Source organism: Stegostoma tigrinum, chromosome 30 (genome assembly GCF_030684315.1).
Source record: "Stegostoma tigrinum isolate sSteTig4 chromosome 30, sSteTig4.hap1, whole genome shotgun sequence".
Taxonomy (NCBI): domain Eukaryota; kingdom Metazoa; phylum Chordata; class Chondrichthyes; order Orectolobiformes; family Stegostomatidae; genus Stegostoma; species Stegostoma tigrinum.
The window spans coordinates 11,098,795-11,110,878 of record NC_081383.1 but is presented as its reverse complement, the minus strand read 5'-3'; the positions used below and the strand labels follow the sequence as shown (position 1 = coordinate 11,110,878).

Sequence of the window (12,084 nt, the reverse complement as noted above, 5' to 3'; positions counted from 1 at the left end):
ATCCCCCTCATTTCAGTCCTAAACAGCTTGTGGTTTCATAGATCATGGATCACAGAATCCCTACAGTGTGGAAAAAGGCCCTTTGCCCCCGCCCCCCTCCCCCAAGTCCACACTGACCCTCAGAGCATCCCATGCAGGCCCATCCCCTATAACCCACATAAGCTACACATCCCTGAACGCTACAGGGCAATTTAGCACAGCCAATCCACCTAACCCGCACATCTTTGGACTTTTATTCTCACATTTAATGGGAAACACCCTATTCTGCCTTTCTCGGTCAGAAGTTTTGAAGTTTCTTTGACAGCTCCTCTCATTCCTCTAAACTCCACTGAATACAGGGCTAGTCCTTCTGAACTGCTCTTCGTTGAGTCCTGAGATGATGAGACGCACCAACCTAGCACAGCTTCATTCTTATAAAAAATTATTTCATTGAATGAGGGCATCTCTGGCTAGGCAAGCATTTATTGTCCATTGGTGGTGAGTCAACCCCATTGCTGTGGGTCTGGAGTCACACATAGGCCAGACAATCGTGGCAGTTTCTTTCCCCAAAGGGCATTTCTGACATTCAGCATGAATCCATGGTCAGCATTATTGAAATCAAATTCCATCATCTGCTATGGCAGGATTTGAACCCAGATCCCAGGAACATTATCTAGGTCTCTGGATTAACTGTCCAGCAATAATACCACTAGGCCAACAACCCTACGTTACACTCCTTCTTATGGAAAATATATCTTTCCTTAGGTAAGAGGGCCAAAGGTGGACAGAACACAATGACAAACTAAAAATCATGTTTTCTTCTAACTTTATTTTTTGTCTCATTAAATTGCCCTTCTTTACTTCTATAGCAGAGGAGGCCATTCAGTTGAGTCTGCACTTTTTCCTACAATATTCCTACAACTGCATCTCCTTCAGATCTTTATCCAATTCCCTTTTGAAAGTGACTGTGTAACCAGAACAATGTGTTTTTATGTATTGAGCCATAGTGATGAATCCACGGTAAATTATAGTCAAACAAGATATTGATGCAGAACAGCACAGCACCTTTAATTGTCAATAAAGCAAATGACTCAATTATCATTAGCAGCTGCAGTTTGACACTAATCACTGCTGTGAGGATTTTGCTTGTGGCATAGGTCCAAGGCAGGAAAATAAACACATGAAATCAGAATACTTCAGGAAAGACTAAAGTATCCGGACTACACATTCTCACCCACTGTTCTTATTCCAACATGGGAATGAGGTGGGGGTTGATGTCAGGCAGAAATTAGGCAAAGTCAAGGACATCAATATACATCATTTAAAGTCATAGATGTTATGGAGGGCTTTAAGGCTGCAATGTGGTCTCAGTGCTCCCACCTTTGAATAAATCATCAGCACTCTATGACTGCCTTGAACCCCATCCTGCAACCACAGGCTTATCCTTCACACTGCGAGATCAGAAGAGGAGAAAATGCCCCTTTTCATCTCACCCTTCTAGAATAAAGACGCAAACAAAAGCCCAATGGAGTTCTGGTCATCTTAAACTTCAGAACTGCTTTAAGGATAACTACGTGTTCCAAAGAGAGCATGACATGTTGCTTGGGTTGTCCTTTGGGACACAATAGCATCAAGCCCATGACTTTCCAGAGTTTAAATTTAAACAGATGGTGCACACCCATAATCTCTTGAGCCAGGCTTCCCACCGGATTTACCACATCACGGCATCACTAATATTATCAAACAGGCAGATTGAAGCCAGGCATCCTGCTGCTCGTATTTTATCTTAAAGTGTTTCAGAGAAAGAAAACATTATCAAATAAACCTTTCTTTCTTTGGGCATGGATGATCTATTATTGTCATCTGATGGATGATGTGCTTTTTTTCACAACTTACATCACCGCGTTGTGTGTTTGTGAAGGAACACCAGGAAACGGCTGATGAACATGATCAAAAGGGTTGATTGTGTTCTTATTTTGTCAGCTTCCAGCTTCTGTATAAACAGCAGCCAGGAAAAAAGGAGCTGCAAAACTTAAACTGATATACATTTCACAAGCTCAGGACATCTCCAGGTGGTTCACTACATTTGAAGACAAAACTCCTAACCCTAAAACTAATTTACCTCAGCTTGGTGCCATCTTTCCAGTGTGGAGTGTGTAGAACCCCCACTAGGAAGTGACACACTGCTCCTGTATAATATATGCACCCACCCTCACATTACAGTGTTTGGTCTGCAACACGATAAATGCTTCCAACACTCATGATCTCTGCCTAAAGCCAGGCCCTTGGCTGGATTCCTGCTGCTGTTCATTCTGCAGTTTCTCATCAGTGGTGACTTACTGTTGCCTTTCTCTCTCAGGGACGGAGCGACAGAGAGCAGGAATCAAACTTGCTCTGCTGGGGTTAATTCTTAAACATGCAATAGCAGCATAGCCAACTGTGCTAACCAACCACCCTCAGACTACAACAGGATGGAAAGTGTTTTCATTATTCTGTAACTATATGGATTTTCTCATATTTAACTGGTCCAGGCACTGCCTGGAAGAGGTAGAGACAAGTTCAACAGATGCATTCAAGAGGGCATCAAACAATTGATTACGCAGAAACAACATGGTAGTGAAGATAACATTTGGTACGCTTGCCTTTATTAGTCAGTGCATTGAGTATAGGAGTTGGGAGTTTGTGTTGCGTCTGTACAGGGCATTGGTTAGATCACTTTCGGAATACTGCATTTATTTCTGGTCTCCCTGCTAAAAGAAAGGTGGGGAGGTTTTATTCATTTGTGGAACAAGGGTGTCACTGGGTGGGCAACTTTTATTACCCAGAGGGCGGTTAAGAGTCAACCACATTGCTGTGGGTGTGGAGTCACATGTAGTCCAGACCAGGTAAGGATGGCAGTTTCGCTCCCTAAAGAACATTAGTGAACCAGATGGGTTTTTCCAACAATTGACAATGGATTCACAGTCATCATTAGATTCTTAATTCCAGATATATATTGAAATCAAATTCCACCATCTGCCATGGTGGGATTTGAACCCAGGTCCCCAGAACATTATCCGGGTCTCCGGATTAACAGTTCAGTTATAACACCACTAGGTCATCGCCTCCCTTCTATTAAGATTTACAAGGATGTTACCAGGTTTGGAGGGTTTGAGCTATAAGGAATATCTGAATAGGCTAGGGCTATTTTCCCTGGAGTTTCTTAATCCTACCTGTGGCCTATATTGACCTCAATTACTGAATCCACCATTCCAAGTGTTTAGGAGTCACACCCTGATTTCACACACGTACATGCACTGCCCTACCTGCTGGTGACATTGGTCATAAACAAAGCGTAAACATCTAGTTTAATAATTTTACATTTGGAAAGGGCTTTAAACCCTGCTCCCCCATTTTCAGTTGGACATTCCATAGCCAAGTATATCACTTCTGGATCCATCCTTTGTTTCCATACTTGCCCAGTTATCATTCCTGGCACCACCATCACTTTTTATTCCTTGCCTACCCCAATAAGAACCTAAGACATAGGATTAGAAGTAGGCCATTCAGCCCATCAGTTCAGTTCTGCCATTCAGTGAGCTCTTGGGTGATCTGATAATTCACTCCACTTTCATGACTTTCCCCCATTTCCCTCAATTCTCTTACTAATTAAGACTGTATCTTTCAGCTTTGAATATACTTAAAGATTCAGCTTCTACATCCCTTTGCAGTACAGAATTCCACAGATTTACTGTTCTCTGACAGAAGAAATCCCTTGTCATGTCTTTCCAAACTGAGCAACCACATACTCTGAGAATACTCCTTCTGGTTCTGGACTGTCCCACAAGGGGAAACGAGCTCTCTGCATCTACTCTCTCAAACCCACTAAGCATCTTGTACATTTCAATTAGGTCCCCCCTTCATTCCTCTAAATTCCAGTGAGTCCAAGCCCTACCTCCTCAACCTCTCCCCATTAAAAAAAAGCCTCCATTCCCAGAATCAATATAATTAGCCCTCTCTGACTGCCTCCAAAGCCAGTATATCTTTCCTATGAAAAGGGGCCCAAACTGTTCATGGTATTCTAGGTCTGGTCTAGATGTGGTACCTTGCAAAAGCCCTTTTCCTTCCAGTTTATTCTCTGCCCATTCCCCCCAACCACACTTGTTTAGATTGCTGTTGTTTCTTAACCAGTTCTAACCAGTTTTTTTATGTCCAGTTATAAGTAAAGTCCATCGATCTGAAATATTGACACCCCACTCCTCACTCACTACAAATGCAGCTTGGTTTTCATAGACTCATAAAATTGAATCCCTACAGTGTGGAAACAGGCCCTTCAGCCCAACAAGTCCACACTGACCCTCGGAGCATCCCACCCAGACCCATCCCCCTTAACCCACCTATTCTACACATCCCAGAAAACTACTGGCAATTTAGCATGGTCAATCCACCTAGCCTGTACATCTTTGGACTGTGAGAGGAAACCGGAGCACCCGGAGGAGACCCACACAGACACCTGGAGAATGTGCAAACTCCACACAGACAGTCGCCCGAGGCTGGAATCAAACCCGGGTCCCTGGTGCTGTGAGGCAGCAGTGCTAAGCACTTTCTAGCATTTTCAATTGTTGTTAGGCCTCATTCCTAGTAACTATCCTCATTGCAACTGTTCAGACTAAGGCACTTCATTGGCCAAAAAGTGCATCATTAACTGAAAAACTGCACTAAATAAATGAACGTTCTTTCTTTCAAACTCTTTGATACAGCAATCAGTGCTGTGAAGGAACTTTGTTTCCAAGCAAGACAGTTGGCCCGTTCACACTTTGCTACCTGCTGTCCTCTATCAAGCACAGTACCCACGTTATCAATGGAGTCTTACCAACAATGAGCATGCTGTCCCCCATGCATTCAATTAAAGTGAATCCCAGCTTTCCTGCTCTGTGCCTGATCAACAAAATTCTGCTTTAGACAGAAACTTGCAAATAAAGAAACAGGCAAGTGGAACTTTCATAGGAATTCATTCAAATACATTAAGTCATTTATTATTTATACTATACAGCGTGATTGCAGTCCATTAGCAATTTCATGTTTTATGCAGGCAATATTCTGGTATTGCGTTAGAGTAAGCATACTGTTCTGCTGCTCCCAGGGATCACTGCAAGTTTTGTGACCAGCCAGGCATCTTATCCAGGATTCCACCCCACCCTGCCCCCTGATGATTGCATATGAATGGAGGAGTGGTCAGGATATGGGCATAAATGATGGTGAGTGATGCTAGCTGCAGTTGAATAGTTTGGCCTGACAAATGGTCACTACCTGCACATGTGAAATATTTAGTCTAGAAGGAGCCAGGGAAGAGATAAGAAAGCCAAGGGGCAGTGGGGAGTGGCAGTGTGTGTGTTTGGGAAGAGTCAGATGGAAGCTTGCGGTTCCTCTCTTTTCTACCAATTATTTTTGGTTCACTTCCTCCACATATAAAATAAAGCCACATAGCACAGAAACAGGCCCTTTGGCCCACCATGTCTACATCAAACACTAAACATCAAACCAGACATCCCACTTACCGGCACTCGGCCCATAGCCTGCTACACCCTGCTATTTTACAACACCTTATCCTATCCCAAACATCCAATATTGTGTACAAGGTACCCTGCAAATAATCAGGGGAATAGCTGGCCTGGTTCCCAATTTTCATAACACTATGTCAATGCAAAAATAGCCCCTAAACAAAAAAGTGGCAGTACATAGCAATTGTCAAAATTGAGGGAAGACAGACAGCTAACCTTCCAGTTACAGAGAATGCCACCTACTTAACGCCCTTTAATTTTTTTTAAAGACAATGCTGCGCGTTTCCAGAATTTTCCCATATTTTCTATTATTTTTAACCTGGTCCAACCCCCAGTATAGGGGGACAGCTTCCGACCCAGGGATAGATATTAGCTTTGAAGAGAGAATAAAAGAATGAACAGAGTAGCCTTGGGGAGATAAACATCATTCCACGCGTGGATGAATTCGGTACAGATGCATAATTTTATCCTGTCTACACAAATCTGTGGCTCGCGTTGTCAAGACTTGTCACTAAATGGTTCCAAATATGCAACTCACAAAAAACACACTGACTGATCAGCACAAGGAGGATGAGGAGAATCACACAGGGGAACAAAACCTTCAGCATCTCTCCTTGGGTGCCGCTGTTCATGAGCGAAGCAATAACCTGGAAGATAGCTCTTTGCGATTGCTAATTAACTGTATACATACACAACAGCGAACCACAGACATAGTGAGAAGCACACTCACTTCAGCACAGAAGATATTGAACAACTGCCTTACCTCATTTCCAAAGACAGAAGAATGAAGGAAAGAAAGAAACCAAAGCAACCCCATAAAAGATTGTCTGGCCAGGGGCTGCCTTCAGCAGCTGGGAGACTCGCTTACTCCTGCAGTAGGCTAGGTTTGCGTCTCTTACTGCTCCAGCCTAGTGTCCCTCCTGCCTCACTGTGCTCCCTTCCCCAGTAGATGGCAGAATTTGTGCTACATCCGACACTGCCCATGCACAATATATAAAAACACAAAATCCATTCACCATCAATAAACAGTCTGCGACCAAATAAATTCACAGCCTGAGAAATGTATCCATGCAGGACAGGCAAACAGAATGATGTAATTATTCGGCGGCAAAATACTTGCATGGACAGCAATGCAGAATTGTTGGGTCAGAATTCAGCAAGTTAACTGTTTCAGTGGAGGATTTACAAAATAATTAATTGGTCCCACTCGAGTTAAAACTGATCTGGGAATTGAAGAAAAGCGAACATTGGCACCATCCAGTGGTCATAGAAAGTATTTGCACCTCTAGTTCACTTGTTTCTTTTTCACGTTGACCTCTAAAGCATTCTAAACAGCAACATTTCTAAAATGTAGACATAATATTCTTTTAATCTTCTGCACGAAGCCTTTCAGACATAGCAATAAAGATTTTGTTATTTTCATTTTGAATTCTGAAAAAGTCATATTGGACTTAAAACTTTAACTCTGGTTCTCTCTTCACAGATGCTGCCAGACTTGCTGAGTTTCTCTCGCAGTCTCTGTCTTTGTTTTCAGATTTCCAGCATCCACAGTGTTTCACTTTAACTTGATATTTTCATCCTTGCTTTGTAATCACTCCATGCTATCTCTGTTATATTATCCAGCTCTCCAATCTGTGAGATCTGAATGCTCCTCCAGTTCTGGTCTTAAGTTTCCTTGCTCTGCTGACAGTAGGTTATGTCTTAAACAACAATGACTTGCATTCACATTGCACCGCCAACATAGCCTCGCTTCCCAAGGTACTTAAACAAGAAGCATTAGCAATAATTTTTTTTCTATATTCATTTGCAGGATGAGCGTGTCACCGACCAGGCAGCATTTATTGACCTTCCCTAAGTGCCCAGAGGGCAGTTTAGAGTCAACCACGTTGTTGTTGGTCTGGACTCACATGTAGGCCACATCAGGTAAGGTTTGGCAGTTTCCTTCTCTAAAAGGACATTAGTGAACCAGGTGGATTTTTCTGACAATCGATCATGGATTCACAGTCATCATCAGATTCTTAATTCCAGATATTTATTGAATTCAAATTCCACCACCGGCTGTGGCGGGATTCGAACCCAGGTCCCCAGAAAGTTATCTGCATTTCTGGATTAACAGGCCATTGCCTCTCCCAAATGAAAACATTTCAGGTGCCAAATCACAGAACCAGATATCAGAACCAAAAGCTTCATCAATAAAGTAGGTTTCAATAAGTAACAAAGGAGAAGAGTAAGGCAGAGAGAGAAGTTTAGGGGGATAATTTCAGGGCCTAGGACTCAAGCATCTGGAAGCAAGGCTACAAATGATGGTATTACTAAAATCAGGGATACTTAAGGAGCTTGTAGCAAAAAGTGTCAGTGATCTCAAACACGTTCACTGTGGCCCTGGCAGAGCTTACCGATATAGGGACAGGGCTTTGAAAACAAGATGATAATATTAGATCTGAGTTGTGATCAGACTGTGAGCGATTATCACTCAGTAGAGTCACCAGATGCCTTTTAAATATTGTAATTTAACCTATCTCTTCCACTACCTCTGGCAATTCATTCCATACACGCACCACACGCTGGTCTTTCTTAAATCTTAAACCTATATGCCTTCAAGCTTTGGCCTCACCTACCATCGGAAAAACACTTGGGCTATTCACCCTATCTGTGCGCCTACTGATTTATGTAGGGAAGTACTAGCTGAACATAGCAATGATGGAGCAACAGAATTAATGGAGGGTACGGAGGGAGCTTGGAGGTAGCAAAGGTACAAGCAGGGATTTTGGCATCTGATAAACTGAGGTGGTGATAGCATCTGGTGGTATTACAAAGGTGGAAGATGGCCCGTCTTAGTGATGGAGTAGATACATGGTGGGATAACAGGATCACAACGTAAGGGCTGTAAAGAGTCTGGCTCAACAAACAACAGTTGTTAATGATGAAAATGAGACTGCAAAAAACAGTGCCTTCAATCTACCCAATATCTTGTTCGAGAAATGTCCAACTCATCCAGTCAGACAACCAAGGAGACACATCAGTGACAATGTCCAGTCAAGGCCTGAAGCTCTGTAATGTCTTCTTTAGCACTTTGTGTGAGATGGTGGTGTATTGCAAAATTCCTTGAGCTTGAAGACATAATTTAAAATCCCACCATTGCAGTTGGCAAAGATAAAACTAAATTAATAAACTTCACCATTTTTAAAAAGAACTCTGGAATTAAAAGCTAATCTAGTGTTGTAAAATCGCATCAGGTTCACTAATTCTGTTTCTAACAGCACTATGGGTGGCCTTACAGCCCAAGGGATGCAGTAGTTCAGGAAGGTAACTTGTCACCACTTTGTCCAGGGCAATTAGGGATGGGTAACAAATGCCAGCCACCAACACCTACATCCCATGAATGAATATTTTTTAAACTTGATTTTTAGGAAGGAAAATAACCTCCTTGAACTGCTCGAGTCTACATGTGACTCCATATCAAGGGTTGCTGTCTCTCTAGAATTGGCCTGGAGATTCTAGAAATTGGAGATCAATCCCCAAAACTCGGTGCAATTCAGGAGAAAAGTCTTTTTGTTAAGTTGTTTAAAATAATTTTCTTTCAACTTTTCTATTTACTGGATATAAAAATGTTGAAAATGAGAAACAAAAAATGATCGACATCACAAACAGGATAATGACATTTTCTGCTCTGAAATTGGAGTTGGGAGACAGCATGTCACAAGGGCAGATGCACTGTTGACCAATGGCTAGAGTTCAGGAATACATCATGTGAGGAAACCTCCAGGAATACATTTAATCACAGCTGGCAACTCTACCCAAAACAATATGGTTAATTGTCAGGGTCAGTTTGGGATAGGTAATAACTGCTGACCTTGTCAGCAAAGACAACATCCTATGAATAAGTAAATAAATAATGCCAATGGATCCAATACATGGGTTTTGTGGTATGAGAGCCATAAGTAACATACATTTAAGGAAAAGAGGCCCAGTACATTTAGTCAAGAATAAAGGCTTGTATCAGAAAACTAAGTGGAAGCATTCTGGACTGTCGTTGACCAGAAATTGAATTGGACTCGCCATAGGCGACTACAAAAGTAAGTCAGAGGCTAGGAATCCTGCAGCAAGTAATTCACTCTCTGACTCACTAAAACCTGGCCACTATCTACAAGGCACAAGTCAGGAGAGTAATGGAATTGTCCCTACTTGCCTGAATGGATGTAGCCCCAACAACATTCAAGGATCTTGACACCATCCAGGACAAAGCATCCCAACTGATTGGCAGCATATCCACAAAACATTCACTCCCTCTGCCACTGACACTCAGTAGCAGCTATGTGTAACAAATACAAGATGCACTGCAGAGATTCACGAAGGCTCCTTAGACAGCACATTCCAAATGACTACTGCTATCAAGGAGGTCAAGGGCAGCAGATACATGGGAACACATTTGCCTACAGGTCCTCTCCAAGACACACATCCGCCTGACTTATAAATATATCGCTGTTCCTTCATTGACATTGGGTCAAAATCCTGGAACTCCCTCCCTAATGGCATACCCGTACCAAATTGACTGCAGCAGTTCAAGAAGGCTGCTCACCCATCACCTTCTCAAGGGCAATGAAGGATGGGTAATAAGTACTGGCCCAGGCAGTGATGCCTAAATCTCCTTAACATTTTTTAATAAGTGGGACCAGAGTTACAGCTGCTTCATAAGCGAGAATCCAACTGGGCAAAAAAGGCTCACTTCTCACAATTAAGAAATCAGACAGGAAATATGAACAGCCCCTCACCTGTACCAACAATGGCTCAGTTGAGAGTGCACTTCCACGCTAGATCACAAAGTCTGAATTCAAGTGCCACTTCAAGGTTTGAGTGAAAATCAATGCATTCCAGTACAACACTGACAGAGGTGGCTTTTGGATGAGATTAAATTGAGGACCCCATCAGCCACCTCAGCTGAATCTAGAAAGTGTGAAAGAGTTCTTTTAAAGTGGAGCAGGAGAGTTTAGCCTGGCATCTTGGTCCATGTTTATTCCTCAATAATTATCACCAGGAACAAATTAGGCATGAACGCACTGCTGTTTATGTGGCAAATTACTTGTCATGTTTCCTACATTACAATGGTAACTGCACTTCAAAAATTACTTCATCAAACACTTTGAGAAATCCAATTAAAAACATTTCATAAATGCCTTTGTTTAGGAGATTGGTGGCTTTTTCCGACAGAGATTTTCCCATATTTTGAAAAACAACCAATGCATTTTGGATTCATGGCGATGTAAATTTTCCAAGTTCTGGGTTTGATGTGGCTGACAGTCCTCCTGAATCCCTAATTACTAAAATAATGTTGAGGAGCAGGAGTCAAAGGTACATAATTGAAAAAGTATCTCTTTGAAATTGCACCTTAATCACCATGTGTTTCACTTCTTCTAAGTGCATTGCATCATAGCAAATTCCTGTAGTTCCCAATGTTTGAAAGGTTATCACTGTGGCATAAAATAAATCAATTTATGCAGATGAAGGATTTCAGTGATAAATTTGTGTATTCTGATTAAATTATTTGAATAATGTACATCCAACATGACACTAAGAGAATATTAAATAGTTAAATGCCTCTTCAACCTAAACCTGAAAACATACTAGACAAGCTGCAAAGTCTAAAGGCTGAATTTTCACTTTGACAGTGAAATACTGGAAATGCCTGTCTCCCCAAGAGCCTGGTGTGAGTGAGGCACTCACTGGATTTTGATTAGCTTGCTCCCTGTAATTAGCATGGAGGCTGGTTTTCTATCCAATTAAAGTAAACAGGAAAGGCTATCTGAAATAACTGCACAAAGGCCGGTATCCACCACTAAGTCACCTTTTATTGACTTGAGCACAGAACACTGACTGTGGCCAATCAGCTCTGAGCCAGTCCCTTGAATGGAGGAGATTCTAATCCGCTGGTTATATTGGTCAGCCTGGGGGTCCCTGAATGGCCCAGTATAACAACCCCAGACAAGGATCTCACAGTCAATGAGGTCCACCTGGTTCCGATCACTACATCCCTCCCCCCACTAAGTTCAGGGATGTAGGCCTGATTGTTTCAGAGATGAAAGGAACTGCAGATGCTGGAGAATCTGAGATAACAAAAGTGTAGAGCTGGATGAACACAGCAGGACAAGCAGCATCTTAGGAGCAGAAAAGCTGACATTTCGGGCCGAGACCCTTCATCAAGGGTCTAGGTCCGAAACGTCAGCTTTTCTGCTCCTAAGATGCCACTTGGCCTGCTGTGTTCATCCGGCTTTACAGTTTGTTATTTAGGCCTGGTTATTTGTAGCTTTTCTTGCGACATTATTGCCCTGTGATTTGGATGCCGATACAAGCGGTATGTTCTGCACTGCAGCCCATCTCGTGTGTCCGGAGCCTATTGGGAAATTTCCCTCCTCTTCTTCCAGTGGTAAAGATATCGAGGCTGCATCCAACTGGGACTCTGAGGTTTCCTCCATACTAGACAGAGTGGGAGAACCTATTGTTTCTGACAAGCCTTCCGGCTGTTCTAAGGGACCAGGTACGTTTTGCTCCTGTTCTGCTTGTGAGGTAA

The 12,084-nt window shown here is 42.5% G+C and overlaps 1 protein-coding gene across 2 annotated transcripts in view; it reads right to left on the bottom strand.

The window, feature by feature from the left end:
* apc2 (APC regulator of WNT signaling pathway 2) overlaps positions 1–6,426 on the bottom strand; it is a 206,655-nt gene extending 200,229 nt beyond the window's left edge. For both annotated transcript variants that reach the window (XM_048560209.2, XM_059638527.1), the window contains exon 1: positions 6,283–6,426. In XM_048560209.2, the coding sequence (XP_048416166.2) occupies positions 6,283–6,336 (54 nt within the window). In that variant the 5' untranslated portion in view covers positions 6,337–6,426. The remainder of the gene's footprint in view (positions 1–6,282) is intronic.
* Between the last annotated feature and the right edge of the window lie 5,658 nt (positions 6,427–12,084).